The sequence below is a fragment of the Mesocricetus auratus genome, unplaced genomic scaffold, assembly GCF_017639785.1.
Source record: "Mesocricetus auratus isolate SY011 unplaced genomic scaffold, BCM_Maur_2.0 Super-Scaffold_100008, whole genome shotgun sequence".
Taxonomy (NCBI): Eukaryota; Metazoa; Chordata; class Mammalia; order Rodentia; family Cricetidae; genus Mesocricetus; species Mesocricetus auratus.
In genome coordinates this window covers 43460069-43478380 of record NW_024429192.1, presented here as the reverse complement: position 1 = coordinate 43478380, position 18312 = coordinate 43460069, and the positions used below count along the sequence as shown (strand labels likewise).

General features: G+C 35.8%; 1 protein-coding gene across 3 annotated transcripts in view; it reads right to left on the bottom strand.

Annotated features, from left to right (window-relative positions):
- The window catches only part of Dzip3 (DAZ interacting zinc finger protein 3), a 69745-nt gene that overhangs the window by 35103 nt on the left and 16330 nt on the right, over nucleotides 1–18312 (bottom strand). For all 3 annotated transcript variants that reach the window (XM_005074776.4, XM_013116893.3, XM_013116894.3), the window contains exons 8-12: nucleotides 14859–14973; nucleotides 11646–11765; nucleotides 9087–9188; nucleotides 7895–7987; nucleotides 7024–7076 (exon numbers count right to left, since the gene is read on the bottom strand). In XM_005074776.4, the coding sequence (XP_005074833.1) occupies nucleotides 7024–7076; nucleotides 7895–7987; nucleotides 9087–9188; nucleotides 11646–11765; nucleotides 14859–14973 (483 nt within the window). The remainder of the gene's footprint in view (nucleotides 1–7023; nucleotides 7077–7894; nucleotides 7988–9086; nucleotides 9189–11645; nucleotides 11766–14858; nucleotides 14974–18312) is intronic.

Below are 18312 nucleotides of genomic sequence, written 5' to 3'. Positions count from 1 at the left end.
TAAGAATTTTCTTGTTTTTTGTATGGATGGGATTTTAGAAAGGGTTGAGGACCTACCTGAAAGGTACTTCCTACCCACGATGGTGACTATTAGCTTCATAATCAATATAATTTTGTTAATGAAATGGCTCAAAAATAGGAATAAACTTATACAGGTCATACAGTCATCGCAGGATAGTTTTGAAATCTTAATACAAAGGATTCAGGAAGTGCAAAATTCATTGCAGGAGAGTAAGAAAGGGTTGGTAGATAATATTCAGGATATTAAAAATGATAATGTAGGTCTGACGAACAGATTTAAAGAGACGGAACACAAAATTGAATTACTATCAGGAAAAATGTGTTCCACAGAGAGAATTGAAAAATTGGAACATAATGTGGAAACATTTAACGAAAAACACTGTTCCATGTTTGATGATTTCACTAGCAAATTACAAAGACTGGAACATAAAATTGAAATGCTAGCGGAAAAGAATTGTTCCATGTCTGAGAGCAATGATAAACTAACTGATAGAATATCATTTGTAGAAGGCAGTTTACATGCTATTGAGGTACTTGCTAAGGATGAGAATATTAGAAATTTGGAATCACATGTAAATGATGAATGTAAAAAAATGAAAGATTCCATGACGTCCTTAGAAAATTATTTGTCCCAAGAACTTCAGGAGCTCAGAGAAACAATGATGAATAGACTGCAGGATTTAGAAGACACTCAATCTGATACTTCAGAATCAGAAATACAGGCAACAGGTCAGGACAGGAGTTTCCCAAAGCTTCTCAAATGCCGGAATGATTTCCCTAAGGTTGCTATGCGTTCCCCTATGGTTTTTCCGGTATCTGTAACAGAAAAACCAGCAACGAAAAAACAATCAAATGGTCCCATTGCTTATCACTGGGAGCCTATACAGATGAAGGATCTAAAAAATATTAAGGAGGCCATTGTCCTGTATGGTCTTCATTCTCCCTTTGTCAGAGAGCTCCTAACCTCATGGGCTACTGTAAATAAAGTAACCCCAAAAGACTGGGCCCAATTAGCCTCTGTGGTGCTCGAAAATTCTTGCCAAATTCAATGGAGAGCTTTGTGGAGGCAAGAAGCAAAAGCAATTGAGATTCAGGAATTGCAGAAGGGTCATGAAGTACCCCAAGACAAGATTCTTGGGGAGGGTCCTTATGCTGACACGCAGGTTCAATCTGCATATGACGAGCACATGTTGTCTTTGTGCCGTACAGCTGCTTTAAATGCCTTGGATAAGGTTTGTGAAACAGGAGAGATAATGCAACCCTACACCAAGGTATTACAGGGCCCAAGGGAAAGGTTCACTGAATTTTTAGAGAGATTATCCAGAGCAGTAGAAGTACAGGTAGCGAACCCAGAATCCAGACGTCTTCTTATAGAATCTTTGGCGTATGAGAACGCGAATCCTCAATGCAGGCAGGTAATTTGGCCATTAAAAATAAGATCAGCGCCATTGGAGGAATGGGTCCTGCATACAGCGAACCTGGAAGGTAAAAGTCAGGATACAGGAGCTTGGGTAGGTGAAGCTATTTCTACAGGCTTGAGGAGGCACCAGGATGCCAAATACCCTACCTGTGATGATATAGAGGCATGGGTAGGGAAGGCAATCTCAAAGAATTTAACTAGGCGTAAAGATGCAAAATGCTTTAACTGTGGTAGAATAGGACATCTTAGTAGGAACTGTAGACAACGCATTCCTAGAAATAATGCTTTTACCAGGAATGCATCAAACAGAAGGCCTAAGCCTCCTGGTCTATGCAGGAGGTGTGGGAAGGGGCGCCATTGGACTGATGAATGCTTTTCCACAATAGACAGACAAGGTAGATCTTTACAGCAAAGAAAAAGATTCTCTTAACAAAATGGTGATCAGGAGTGGGATCATGAATTTCCACGTAGAATGACAAAAGCTTTAAAGGAATTTTAGAAACAGAAAGACAGAGAGAAGCACAGATTTTGGTAGCAGCATTTTTCTCAGGTGTGCTCTGTTTTGCTAGCCACAAGCCGAGATTCACGTGGCTCGTTTACTGGAATCTTCCTGACTCGGCATAAAAAGAAAAAGAAAAAGAAAAAAAAACCCAACAAGGTTCTTTTAAGAGACTCTGCTAACGATTGATAGGTGTATACGTACAGCTGGAAGTGGCAGCTTTTGCTGGATGTCAGCATGGACTGAGGCGGTAAGCTGGAGTCACGCTTATGCCCGCCATCTTGAAACGGCAGTTTAAAACAGCTGCGGTTTTACAGATAAGACACGTGGCCAGAAAAACATAAAGATTTACAGTAAAGTCAGACTTGGATAAAGAAAAACTTCTAAAGGTTTACAGTGTGTTTGATAATATACATGAGATTGAGAGAGAAAATGAAACGGCAAAGTGGTATATAAATACAAAAGCTGGCGTTGTGGTGGCGCACGCCGGTAGGAATTGCTCCAGAGGCAGAGGCAAGCGGATTTCCAAAGAGACACCCTGTCTCAGAGAAAAAGAAATAAAAGTGAAAGAAATAAAATAATAATAAATAAATAAGCCACGTAAAGATGGAAAATACACAGAGAGTCTGGATACTGTATGCTCTTGTGTTTTTCAGTTTTTTGATTGCTAAAGAAGGAACAGCTGCTAAAGTACACGTGATTATAAATGCTGCCGAATTAATCCAACTTCTATCTTTTGAAAATGCCTTGACTTCAAAATTTAAGTATAAGGATATGTTACTCAGAAAAGGAGTTTTAATTTATGTGTCCACAGAACATAAAAAGCTGAGGATTTCTTCCAGACTTCTGTGGTTTGACGAACCAAGACCCCCGGAAGCAGTGGGCCAGGTGTTCCAACAATCAAAACAGCGAAGATGATGCAGTCTTACAGACCCCGAAAATATGGACTTATACAGGTTTCTGAGTTTTGTCATGATCCCCATGGTATAAACAGCGCCCCCTTCCAGCAGGAAGCAGTTTGGAATGAGCGACGTCCCAATTCCCATCTTGGTTATAAATCTTTGTTTTCATTTAAATGGGATTGTTTATAATTGGCTAATGATCACAGCAGATCTCTTGTTAATGGAAAAAAGGGGAATTATGGTATGGGTATTGTTTTTCATTTATTGATACAAATTCAAGGTCAATTTTGTGATATGTATATTTCTCCTCTTGATTAAGTACTGTGCTTATACTGATCTTTTAAAACGTAATGCATAATTGAATACAGACTATAGATAGTTACTTTTAATAGTCAGAACTTATAGTTAGGTTAGTTAGGTTTTCTAGATATACAGAAATATATTTGAGATAGATAGACAGTCTTCAAACCTTTCAAAGACCTTCAGAAAGTGGCATTTAAAATGGTTTACGGTTTTTCTTGACAATGAGAAATGTCTGCTCCTGGCAGCACCAATTATGTCTGAGAGGAAAATGGGCATCGAAGAAACTTGTTATGGAGTTTGCTTTCAACATGGCAAGATTAGCCATTTGGGCAAGAAACTGCTCTTGCCTAGACTGTTTGACTGTTGCTGTATAAGCTGGACATGCAGGACCCACAGGAAAGTGAATGCTGAACTCAGTCTTACAGGGTTCCTGCTTCATGGAAGAGTCTACGAGACTTTCTGCAGGACAAAGAAAAATGACTGACAGACTGCCAACGCAGATGGACAGTTTGAAATTTCCTGCTTTGCTGAGAAGTGTTCCAGACACATTGTGGCCTATGAGCTGAAGATGGATGCCCCAACGTTACAGAGGAACTTCGGGTGACTGTCCAGGCAGTAAGATACCTCTGTCAATCCTAGTGTTTATATATTATCCTTCTGTGGTCTTTGATGGAGTTGACGACAGATAGCTATAATTATAGTTTTCCTTAGTTATGATAAGAGATAAGCTACATATAGAACTTTGGACTCACAGGAATGAGATAGATGATATTTTCTTTAAATCTTGCTAAAATATTGTAACTATGTTCTTATTTGATAACTTTTCTGTTATATACAATTTGACTGTGTTAAAGTTAAGACCTTTCTTTTTGTTTAAACAGAAAAGAGGAAATGTTGGGGAAGTCTTATGCCAATAAAGCACTGTCTGGCCAATAGGGAATCTAGATAGGAGGGGCTAGGAGTCCAGGAGGATTCTGGGAAGGAGAAAGACGAGAGAGTCGACATGTAACCGGCATGGGGTAGGAAACCCGGAACTATTCTCCGGTAAGAGACATACTTAGATTAACAATTATGGGGTAATTACTTAAAGCAGAGCTAGCCAGTAAGAGACAAGCAAGGCCAACAGCTTCATAATTAATATAGCCTCCTGTGTGTTTATTTGGGACTCATGCGGATCTAGAACCAGGCTGGCGCGGCAGAGCCCAGGTGACTGGCGGGGGATAAACCAAAGCGGCTAGCAAAAGAAAAAGCTTCTCTTAACAGGACACTAAACCTCCTTAATAGCCTTTAATGAACCAGATTAAAGAATCTTAAATTTCATAAAGAAATTTAGCAATTCTGAGTAGAAAAATGAACACCACATCTATCTCCACCTCAAGGGGTCCAACACCTCTAACTCTATGGACAAATACACTCACACATGAACATAACTTAAAAATGAACAAAAACAAAGTAATCTTTTGAAAAGAAAAATTGGACACCTACACAAAAAAGAATGAAACTAGATCTGTATCTGTCACCCTACACAAAAATCAGTTCAGTACAGATCATGTGCATATGCATATCTGCAAGCAGAAAAACATGCTCTTATGAATGGATATACATGTATAAAGTTCATTCTTTACATTGTTTTTTGAGACAGGATTTTTACTAAACCAATAGGTCACTAAATAGCTAGGCAGGCTGGTCACTGAGATACAGTGATCTACCTCTTTCTACCCTGAAAGCACTAGGGTTACCAGTGCATATCACTACTTAATTCATTCCTTATGTAGTCAGAATTTTTGCCTTTATGACATCTCCTCAGCCCTGTAAAATAGATCTTAAGTAAAAATGTCCTTTTAAATGTATGATCTGAAACTTTGAAACTACTAGAAAAGAACACCTAAAGATTTAGGCACTGGTAATGATTTTCTGGATAGAACCATGCCAATGACCCAGTTAAAAAAAAATACCATGAATTGAGGAATTGCATTAAATTAAAAAGGAAAGAAAAGCACTGCTCAAGAGTAAGTAACAGAGTAAACACACTCACAGAGTGCAAGAAAAAAGTTACTGACTACCCACCTGACAGGAGATTAATACACAAAAGACATAAAGAAATCAAAATAAACGCCGGGCGATGGTGGCGCACGCCTTTAATCCCAGCACTCGGGAGGCAGAGGCAGGCGGATCTCTGTGAGTTCGAGGCCAGGCTGGACCGACAGCCTCGAAAACAATACAGAGAAACCCTGTCTCGAAAAACCAAAAAAAAAAAAGAAATCAAAATATTAAATACCCCAAGAATGGGCAAAATAACTGAGCAGACAATTCTCTAAACAACCTCAAACAATCAATAAATATATTTATAAGTTCCATATTTTTAGTCATTAGGGACATGGAAATCAAAATTACCCTAGACTTGTACCCTTACCTCATGCAAAATAACTACCAAGAAAGCAAGTAAAAAATTCAGGCAAGGGTCATTGAGAATAAGGAACCCTTCACCTGCTGGTAAGAATGTAGTTCATTACACACATTAGAGAAATTAGTATCAAGGTTACTGAAGAAGCAAATGCTATCACATGATTCAGTTAGCATTCCTGGGTGTGTGCTGGATGGGTTCTCAGTCAGCATCCCACAGAATACTTAGAATACTGTGTTTAAAAAAAAAAAACAAAGAAACAAAGCCTTTTGAGAAAGACAATTACCATTTTATGCCTCACAGATGGGTAGTAGATGAAATAAGATAAAGAAATAGGAGCTGTAGAAGAGCAGAGAAAGCAGAGGGGGACAAGAGGGTCTCTGGAGTTCACTGGCTAGTCATTCTGTCTCAAAGAAAAGGTCAAGATTCAGTGTTGATGTTTGCTTATAAATGCACATGCACACTGCCATATGAACACACACACACACCTCACCCCAACAAATATATATAAGAAAAAGAGAAGAGAAGGATTAGAAGAACATTTTATATTGTAACTTCTAATTTCAATAGCAATATTCTGTGTCTCTCTAAATGTTTTGCTTAACATATACATTGAGATTATTCAGCAACATGCTTTGCTCATTTAAGAAATAGGAAGATATTAAATTTAAGACAAGCTTTGAGGCCTACATAAGGTTTGGAAAATAAAGTTTTTACATCATAACAATAAACCTACAGAAGATTGTGGTGATATATTATTTATGATTTATTAAAGCTTGCCTGAGAATTCAGAATGCAAAGCTAGCCACAAGCCATAGAAAGCAGGCAATGGTGACACACAACTTTAATCTCAGCAGCCATACTAGCAAGCCATAGAGTCAGGCACACACCTTTAGTCCCAGAACTCAGGAGACAGGCAGATGGATGTTTCTGTACAAGGTCACTCTGGCCTACACCAGAGAGAAGCTTAACAGAGCTTATGCCTTAGATTCCAGCACTTGGGATCACACACTTTTAATCCCAGCACTAGGAAGATAGGGCTGGGCAGAGAAAGGCAGGAGGTGACAGGAACCGAGACCTTTTGCCTCTGAGGATTCATGGAGACAGGATTGTCATTTCAGTTTGGTAGAGGTAAGATCAATTATTGGCTTGACTGCTTTGCTTCTCTCATCTTCAGTTTGAAGCTTGAAACCCAATATCTGTTACAAATAATGTTATAGGGACTAATCAGAAAAAAATGATTACTTTTACACTTAGTGGTAACCAAATAATTTTTCCTTTCTTGTTTTAAAATGTAAATATCTACAGTAGTAGGAAAAGAAGGGGAAACAAATGATAACTCACTGTGATTTTTTTCTTCATACCCAATACTCTCAAATAGGTGCCCTAAAACTGATAGGACACAGAAACAGCAACTAAAACACATAAATGCACAGAAAAGAAAAAGTAACAAAATTGTTTTATATCAAGCTTACCTTGCTCCTAAGTTTTCGATGGTTATATATTCGTCCTTTCTCACCACTTCAAACTGCAAGTGATGGAGAAAAAAAGCCCTAAAATAGTTCAATTTTCAAAATTCTTTAAGTTCTTAGCTTTCATAAAGATAATAAGAAAAGCATATTGAGTACATAACAAATGACACAATTAAAAGCTAAGCAACATAAAATATCACTCAAATGACAAATTGCAATTGCTCTTAAAACCAGGCAATTTTATATCATCATATTAGTTGAATGCCAACATTAAAATATAAAAGAAGCTGAAAGTATAAAAGCATAAATAGTAAGATAAATAATAAAAATAAAATCCATTTATAGTTCTAATTTTATTCTATTTACCTTAAACTAAAAAATTCAAGATATTCTATTAATTAAAAATTAAAATGTGTCTGTGTTTTATTTAACAGTTAACAGATGTACAGTAAACAGACATTAGGCAGTTAAAGGTTCAGGGCCTGGAGATACAGCTCAGCAGCAGGGTGCATGTTAAGCCTGTATGAGGCTTTTATTCAACTTCCAATAAAGAAAGATTCAGAAAGTCTAAATTTATTTTTAAGACAGCAAAAAAGTAGTTAAATTACCACACTTTATCATTCCTGGTCTATAATATCTTCCTCATTATTAGTTTACTGATGACATATATATCTCTTTTTACTTTTTAGATTTTCTTATACGTAAAGACCATTTAATATCAGATAAAACAGGAATAAAAATGGTAGGGAGCTTAGTCACCAAAACTAGAATGTAGCTAGGATCATATTATTAATATTAACAAATAAATTTTATGACAAAAATAGTACTACAAAGAAGTGGGCAAGAAAAACCAGGAAAAAAAAAAATCACTCACCAAAATTTTGACAATTCCAGGTACATCACATTGCAGCATCCTTACCATGTCACCAGCACATCCTTCTTTCAAACACTTTTTCCCACTAAAACTCTAAAATTGTTCATGGAAAAACATAAAAACATAAAATCAGCATTGTACAAATCTGAGCAACTTAAGCAATGAAGGATAGAAGCAGATAATGACATGACAAACTGAAAGATGTCAAATGGTTAAGAGTGAGCTATATTTTACTATTAATGTGTATGCATGTTAAAACATTTTACTTTAATTACTTAGACTTCAAATTCTTTAAGGAGCTATATTACAGCCCAAAGTATAAATGCTAATCATGGAAAGAAACTTTGAGTACCATGTATTTAGCACAAAAAGTCACAAAAGTATTGAATTTCCATAAGCCCCTTAAGGATTCTAAAGAAAAAAGGGGCAACATCAATTTCTCTGGCTTTGATTTTGCGATTCCCTCTGGTTAACTTACTTCTATTTCTCTGTCTAATACTGAGAAGAAAATCAATTGCCCCATCCACCACATAAATTAAATAGTATTTATATATCACTTTCATGCCTTATATGCTTTATTTTTATAACATGACTTGCCAGTTTACTTATCTGTTCATCCCAACACACACGCACGCACGCACGCACGCACACATGCACAAACAAACATGTACACTTCAGTGTCATTTTAGAGCTTAGACATATTAGTCACAGTGGTAAAGTTCGTTACCAGTCTAATGTAATAAAAGTAGCAAGTGGTTCAAGCTGGTTTTGTTCCCCAATCTGCCACCTCCATATCCAAAGCTCTTTTCTACCATACCACAATTGTTTAAGGGTGTTTCCTTGTTTACTAATGTAAAACTTGTAGAGCTTAAAGTCACAAAGCAAGTATGACCACAGAACGATTAACTAATGAAGAAAATGGCTCTGGGTTTCACTTTAATAGTAGTAGTAAAAAACCTCATATGATTGACATGACTAAATAGAAATAATGCCTTATCTGTACACTAAATCTTCTTATATTCCATCTTTAAAACAGAATTTACTCATAAACTAAGAGTGTTAAGAAGATAACCACCAGACAGAAGTGAGAGAAAAAAAGTAAGAAAGAGAGTGAGCGTGACAAAGACAACAAAAAGAACAAGGGTGGGGGAGTGATGTGTGGTGTGAGAGGTTCAAGGAGGGAGTGCAATACCTGATCATTTTCTCCTGGGTACTTTAAGTTCTTGAACTTTTTCCAACAAATTTTATGGAAATAAATACAGCAACTTTTACTGCACATTAGCTGAAAAAATCCCTTGAAAAAAATTCACAAATATAATTTATGTTAACAAAGAAATAGCATCTCAAGTCAGTTTTAAAATTCTATAATTTATAGGTTATACTTTTATAATACTGTTTTATACAACATTCACAGTTTACTAACAAAGCTTGTAGGTACCAAATGAATTTCTGATATTATTGAATAAAGGCAGAAAAATAAGGACAGTAAAAAGGGAGAGAAGGGCAATAATTTGAAGTAGGCAATGTAAAAGTTTCCATATTCTATGATACAAGAAAATAGCAAAAAAAAAAAAACCCTCAAATGTTTTTGTAGAACATGTTATCTATGCATCCCCACTTTTAAATTCCTCTTTTCCTCCAGCTCAACCCACTTCCGTGCCATTATTCTTTGAATTCCTATTACCTTCCAGGAGACCTCAGACCTGCTGTCCTGGTGAAAGAATTCAAAATCTAGTATGTTATCAAAGTATTTTTGTTGAACTCTATCTAGGAACCACTTTCTTTACATAGGAATTCCCCTTACATTACAACAGTCTAAATTATACCCCAAACTTCTATTGCTACGTAACATTCATTTCATTGGCACCATAGGACTGACATACCACAGCACCAAAGCCTTGAAAACTGACTCTCTATGTCCTATTAGTGTGAAGAGAAGCCCACAGCTGGTATGATAGCCATTTTATCTCAGAAGCAGGATCTGACCTGTACTGAAAGTGACAATTCTCACCCAGTCCTGTGATAGCAAAGCCACACTCTGATTCAATCAGAGATTAAAAGACCAAAGCTGCTCACATTTCTACTTTTACTCTTTCCTCACCCAAGGATTCACAGAGAGTGATCATTTATTTAATAACATGAACCCAGAGAATTGACCACTTATTAATATATATAATTATTCTCAATTTCTATCATTTTTCATTATAAAGTGGAAAATTTATCTTTTTATAACCTTATTTTTTGAGAACTTCATACATAAGCACTGCATCTAATATCACTCTTGGTCACCTTCTCCCTCCCAAATTCATCTTTTTATTTTGTATATGTATACACATGTTTGAATGTATATATACCCATATATATGTGTAAGCAACTGGCTCAACTTAGTGTTGCTAGTCTGTACATGGACTCAGGGCTGATTGGATAATCTATGCCACAGTTCCTCCTTGGAAGAAACTGATCCTCCCTTTCTCAGCAGACGCTGACCACCAACAATTCTTCATCTTGGGAAGGGACCATGTGGAATTCTCCCTATTTGCACTGGCAGGTCAACTGCTATCATGTTTAGGCAACCATATGTTAAGATTTCAAGGGTATATTTTCCCTGTCAAGTGTAGCACCAAGAGTTCCAGGATTCCACCCCGTTTTTTTATTTTACCTGAGTCTTCAATGTTGGGATTATATAGTAGACATATCAGTTGGGGCTGGGCACCCCATAGTCACTTGTGTGTGTGTATTTTAAAAGTCTGTTACGCAACATAAGGTGACAGTGCTCTTCACAAAAGTCATGCCTATCTAACAAAAAGCACAGAGCCAGGCAGAAAAAAGAAATCTCCCTCCAAAGCAACATTGGCTATTGACATTTCTTTTAGTCACCTTCCAGAGCGTTAAGATAAAACCCTACTTCTGCAGACACCATAAGCGTCAGACATAGAACGTGGAGCAACTGAGTTAGAACTGACTTGGAAGCCTCCTCCCTGAAGATTGCTGTTTATAATGTACTATAAAAACTGCTACTCAGCTACAAACCCTATGAACCACAACAAGATATCCACAATGAGGCAATACTCGCACTATTATCTTGGGATACCCAAAAGCAGTCTATAGGATTTAAGGCCCACTCAATGGGAGGGAACTCATGCTTGCTACTAGAACCTAGCCAAATATCCATGGCTGGAGAGGTAACAGGCCCAAAAGGAGAAGTGGCCATTGTCATTTTCTAACTGTATAACCAATATATAACATATATACTATCTTGTTGCAATCTAAATACTTATCCTTATTCCCACAGATAAGTATAGCTCTTACCACTCATCAAAGAAGCTTCTTTGCAACAGAGATTATTTCAGAAATCCACAACTGGTCAAAATATAGAGAATAGATTATTTTACTGTATGAATAAAGGGCAAATGGCCATAACTTCAAAGGCAGGTGAATATTACAAAAATTTCAGCAAAACTAACCTATTCTTCTACTGATTCATAGAATATAATTAATAATGACTGAATACATGTTCTCAGAGACAAACTTCTTCTTAACTACATTACCATTATAATTAAAGTAAATACTTTTCTTTAATTTTTTCCTCAGAGCTGGGACAAAATCCAGGAACCTGCATATACCTCAGTAGAACTCTGCCACAAAGCCACATCCTATACCTATGCACTATTTTCATGTATAGTGATAAAATAATTTAACTGTTTTATATTTTATGATGACATTTAAAATGGTTAATTGGTAATTATGTTACCTTATAGTTGGTATTCTTTAGAATGTCAGCTTCACAAGAGCGCTCACAATCAAGATAACTGCAAATGGTCTGTTTCATTATATTACTTTCAGTTGTTTTTATAAAATTATTGAGAACATCCTAGAATTTAAAAATATATAGTCTTACAAATTGCCTATAATAAGTTAAGCCAGAAACATATCCAAGATTTACCTTAAGTAACATATCCACAGATCTCATTTTAAATTACACACACGCATGCATGTATGTATGTATATATATATAATGGTAACACAACTTATTTTCTTATTCAAAGTAAATAAATAGAAAAGTTCTAAACTAGAAAAATGAATATTTTATAAACAGAAAATAGACAAGTATATGTTTTAAGTTATATTTCTCTTCAATATTCTAGCCCATACTATGTTCTCATCAAGAAACATACATATATATCTCAGAAATGAAGCCAAGCAAGATTCAATGACAGTGGAGCCACTATAGTGGTACAATATGACAATGACAGAGAGGGCAGCAGTATGACACATAAATATTTCTCATATGCCAAGTTATAGCATGGAATAAATTTTCTAATTTCAACAAGTTAAATGTAAGCAAATTACATTATCTGATCTAAATTAGACAAGGACTTTAATACTCTTTAGAAATAAAATGTTATGTCAAATAGTATTTATTAGTAGTAATATACTATGAGTATAAACAATATGAAAAGCAACACTTTATAGGTTAATGAGCAACAACAATATATAAAAATTTTATAAAAATCTGAAAGAATAGCAAAAATAACAACACCCCCCCCCAAAAAAACAGTAACAAACAAAGAATTCATAAGAGCAGTAATACCAGTGAATTAGTCCAGTGGGCAAAGAATATAAATAATAAGCATCTAAGCGATAAAAAAAATGAGAATTTACCCATAACAACTCTTAGAAAGAAGATGGAAAAAGTAAAATAGGTTACATGCAAAAAGTTAAAAATCAAACTAATATCAGCTTTCTTTAAAATAAGATTAAAAGATAGAAAATAACAGTGAAAAAAATGTAATGTGTTTAGCTGTTTGGCCTGCGTGTATGCCTGTACACAATGTGGGTAGGTTGTCCACAGAGGACAGAAGTGAGCACTGGATTGCCTGAGACTAGAATTACAGTTGGTTGTGAACTGCTGTTGGGTCTGGGAATTGAATCTGGATCTTCTGGAAGAAGTGTCAGTGTTCTTAACCACTAAGCCATCTCTCTAGCCTCCAGTAGAAAACTTTAATGATGGAAGATAAATTTGAATCTACATTTCTATTTCTAGACAAGTACACACAAACATATTATTTTGAGAATTTAAAAGATCTCAAAAAATTTACCTCCCTGTCAAGAACTTAAGTTGGTGTTGGAGTTATATTAACTAAACAAGGAAGAAAGCTGAAAGTGGGTAAAACTTCAGTTCTGAGACACAGAATTTTACACAGAAAAGAGAAAGGTAAAAATCATCCCCAAGGTGAGGCCAGTTTAGTAAAAATCAGTAAGATGGGAGAGGTGTGTGCATGTGTGTACATAGGAGAGCATGTGTGTGTTTAAAGGACGTGACATCTACATAAGAGAGTACCTAGTCCCAGAGGTTATATTGGAATGGCAAGACAATTATCTAAAAAATTTAAATACTAGGATAGCTTTGGAAACCAGAAATTACAGTTGCAGACAGTGAAGCAAAACATGGAATTTTAAGCTTCAATTTTTAAGTCTTCAATATTTTTCAATAAAATTGCCCTACAAACTTCTTGACATGAAACAAAATTTTACTAAAAGTTTGTATAGTAAGGAAAATAGTAAAAACATCAAAAAGTAATTCAAGACTGTTTTAGATAAGAACATTTGAAAAATTTAATAATACACAAATGTTTATTATTATGAATATTTGTAATATTTATATCATCATAAATACAAATATTATTTAGTAAGTTAGTTACAAGTCCTATTTATCTTGACCATGGCACAAAAGCAACCAGTAGAGTCTAATGATTACTTGGAAAAATATATTAAAATACTTCATGATTGGAAGTTTATAAAAATTTGTCGTTTCAGTTTTGAAAATTGATACCTGATTTTTAACTTCTATGCACTATACCTCTTTATTTTCAAGGATGCTATTATCCTTAAAGTCAGCTAAAATTTAATTATTCAAAAAGATTTAAAGTAAAAGTTTGGTATAAGATTTGCTCTTGAAACATCTACCAAGAGAAACATGTAGCTATTTTCACTTTAAACAAAGCAACTCAATGGTTTTGCACTAAGACTGCCTGAAAAGTAAGCAATATTCAGAAGGTTTGGGGGAAATGGAAGCTCTTCCACTTATAATGAATATATACTTGTCTTCTACACTAAGGAAGTATAGAAACATTTATCAATAATATTATAATCCAATGAGTGGTAGCTTCTTGATTCAACCACTTAATGCAATTCTAATAAAATGCCATGAGAATATGCAAAGATCATTGTATATAAGAATGAAAAACTGAAAACTTTTAGGTTGGACTGTGTATTCAATAATAGATGATTAAGCAAACAAAGCAGGATACAAATAGACAGAAACAGGGAATTATTAGTGTGTACACGCACGTGTGTGTAGAACGGCAAAAAAGGGGACAAGAACAATTTCTCCATTTGAATAAGAAGTAAAATTTATTTTTCTTTTTAGACAACAGGGGTAAACTTCTAACCAAATCTTTAGTATTTTGTAAATTAAATTAAAAACAAAATAATAGTGAATGTAATTATTAAAAAATATTTATTACACATTGGCTTTTAATGATAAGTATTAGGCTAGTTCAGCTACTGGTCTGCTTATCACTTGAAAATGGTGACAGTGTTTCCTCTTTTTTTGGGGGGGGGGTTTCGAGACAGGGTTTCTCTGTATTGTTTTGGAGGATATCCTGGAACTCACTCTGTAGACCAGGCTGGCCTCGAACTCACAGAGATTCACCTGCCTCTGCCTCCCGAGCGCTGCGATTAAAGGAGTGCGCCAACGCCCGGCAGTGTTTCCTCTTTATCTCTAATTGTACTCATATTTTGCACCTGGTAATGAAATTAAGGTTTTTTTTTCTTACAAAAAAGGTAATTGCCAATGAAACAATATATTTTGTGTAGAATATTAGATACTTGATTTTAAGGCTACTTGTTAAAGAAGACTCTCAGTAGTCAAGGTGGCAAACTAATTGTAATAATTTCTTACTTTGAAAGATGTAAGCAAATCTTCATCATCTGTAGAGTCTACGTCAAACCAACTATCATCTGTATCTCCTATTTCTTGCAAGCTTTTGTGAAATTCTAGTAGTCCTCCATTATATCTGCAAGCAGTATAAAGTAAACGTTAGTTTGAACTAGACTCAGGTACTATATAGCTTTTCAGTGAGGGAACTAGAAATCCAAGGAAGGTGATGATAACCTCAGGCATGCTGTAGAAATACAAATACTAGGACTCTCACCTGTGGTAGACTGGGATGAAATACAGGTAGGAGGGGAGGCACTAGGTTATGTAGTAGCTCAAGCTTGAACAGTATGGGGGCCATGGTAATTAAGGGGGTTGTAGAGTTGGTTGGCTTTTGTTAACTGTCTTGGAGGCCTTGAAGAAAGAGAATGACAGGTATAGGTCAGCCAACTATTAATTTAGCATGCACTTTGAAAGCCAGAAGGCCTCTAAAAGGCAGCATTTAAATTGATTCTCATTTCCTACACTCAATCTGTGCTGAAAATAAGGGTAAAATTTAATTATGAGATAGGACAAATTGTAAATGTAAACAGATTCACAGCCTTGACAGGCTATTATCAACTCAGGATACTCTGTAATAGCTAGAAGGATACTATGCTATGATAAATTTAAAGAATTTTAACAGCATGTTATGCCAAGCTTGAGGCCAGAATTTAATAATAAAAGGTAAAACAATTGCAATGGGACTTCAGGCCCAACCTCAGTGGGGCTACTATGCTAAAACCCGGACTTTGATAATGAATAAGTGGACTAGGAAGTATTTCTTCTTACTTGCTACAGGACATGCCTTCATTTACTTAGAAATCATGAAAAAAAAATCATCAGAGATGTACATCTTAAGAGAAGATGACCATCTTTTTCAGATCTTTCTCTCCACTCACTACCCTTGGACCAGGACAGCTAGGGTCAGACATAATGGCCCAAGATGGAAAACAAAGCATAAGTCCAGGAAGAAGAAATCTATATATTCACCTCGATACTGCACAACATGACTGATATGGAAGAAGAAACATGGAAATAGATCCTAGGAATGTGAAACCATGGAAAAAATACAAGGCTAATTGAGGAGGTGGATGCTGACATAGGACAACTCACACAGAAGTCAAGAATCACTATTCTTGCAGGGACACCTGAAGTCAATCTTAACATGCTTCCGGAAATTATGGCAAATAATAAATGAGGCACAAAAGCTAGAAATCTCTTGGCATAGTATTAACAGAATCAGGAGGTTCTAAGGGTTATAATGGTATTGTTCTCGAGGAAGACAAAATCTATCACTTGCAGAAAGTGAAGAAAGCCCTGAGTGAATTTGATCATGGTCCTGTCAAAACTCCCATAGCCACAGGCTTAAAAGGATGGCAAAGCCTTCCATGGCGGACGAGTGTGAGTGCTAACAATTGTATGCAGAAAATGTCCAACACAGCTTTCTCCCTCCGGAATTTACAGCCTAAAGAATGTTCTACTATGAGACTGTTCCTGCTGATATTAGCTAAAGCTGTCTCCTTGATTCAGCTGTATAAACCCTGTGTCATTGATTATCTGAATGTAATGTAAGTCTGCATTCTTGTTCGGCTATATGTAGTAACTCTGCCTCTCTGTTCAACTCTATATAATAAACATGCTGAGTTTCCAGGGTTTTGTGGTTTTTCCAGCCAGGAGCCCAGACAACCTGATTCCAGTTTTGGTCCATTTGTCTGCCTGTGTTTGTCTTTTTTATTTTTGTATTTTATTTTTTTAAACTTCCTCACTGCCCCAGTCATATCTGTCCCTGGAGTTGTGCTGGACATAGCAATCACAGACACTCCCTAATGCACTAAGAAATACAAAGGGCATCAAAAACTCTGATAAGCTCAATGATGTCTTCTGTAGTCTAAGAAAAAATGCATACATAAGTTTCTTCTACTTGTTAGCTTTCAAGATCTATTATTTTTGCTACTTGACCAACATTTTTTGTTTATTTCTATTGTATTCCAACATTAGATTAGTTGCATAGAATATATATATGTATTTATATATATACATATATATATGTATATATTTGCTGTTGTTTTTGTTTTTCGAGACTGGGTTTCTCTGTATTGTTTTGGAGGCTGTCCTGGAACTCGCTCGGCAGACCAGGCTTGGTCTCGAACTCACAGAGATCCACCTGCCTCTGCCTCCCAAGTGCTGGGATTAAAGGCGTGCGCCACCACCACCCGGCGTGGAATATTATAATTTTTGATAAGTTGGTTTGTTTAATAAAGTGAGTCAGAACTACAACCAAAGTCTCTATAACCATTTTCAAAGACAAAATGGAATTGAGACACTGTTGAAATACAGAACAACTTAGAAATAGAAAGTAATGATTCTGCGACTTAAAGGACTTTTAGTGTCAATGACCTTGAGAACAGAGTCTCTTCAACTCCAATCAAGACAGAAGAAAATGCAGTTTGTCTGTGTGTTGGTTTCTGTTAAGTATCTGACTATCAGATACCTTTCCATTTTGATCTTTACATTCTGCGTACTGACCCTGATACACTGATGATGTCACTCTAGCCTGACTCAGTGACTAGGAAGTGGGAAGACTCTGCTTCCCTAGCACCAGAGCCATGCCATAGGAACTAAATGCTAAATAGAATAAACTTCATGGTGGTTTTAGGGCTGCAATAGTTCTTCGCAGCAGCAATCCCTTTCTGAGTCATTCCTTATATCCACTCAACAATTAGATCCTTAGAGTTTTCTTGATTTTCTAGATCATTTGAGCATCAATAAGGACTTAGATTATTTACTGTCTTTTCCTCCATAGCTCTCTAACACGTTTCATTTTTCATTATTGGGAATTTTGAATGACTATTTTATTAAAACCTACATCCTTCACAATACTTTTAGTTCTGTATCATGTTTTATAATGTACCGTATCCCTAGAACCCAACATAATCCTTGGACTAGGATAGATGCTTAAGATAAATCAAATAAATGACTGTTGCCACAAAAGCTATGAAAATACACAGAGGAAGTAAACAAAGAATTTGCATAGGTTTCTCTGTATAATTTCACCTTCCTAAAATATGTAATACTTAGTATTCTCAAAGCTCAATACTTGGACCTTTCAACTTGCTTGTTTTCATTTGTCTGCTTTTAGTTCTTAGGAGACAGTATAACTCTTTGGCCTAGGCTGACCTTGTACTCATGATCCTACTACTTATGCCTCCTTATTGCAGGGACCACAGGTCCAACTCCCTTCCAATTTCACATCAGGTCACTTATACTTAAAAAACTCAGTGGTGAGAATGTCAGTATCTATAATCATCATTTATCATGTACTATATTAATTTTGTGTACTAGGCACTGTTATTCCCTCTGTAAAACTTTTATGATATAGATATTAATCTTTGTTCCATTTTAGATATTAGAAAAATCAGGCTTAGCCAAATTAAGT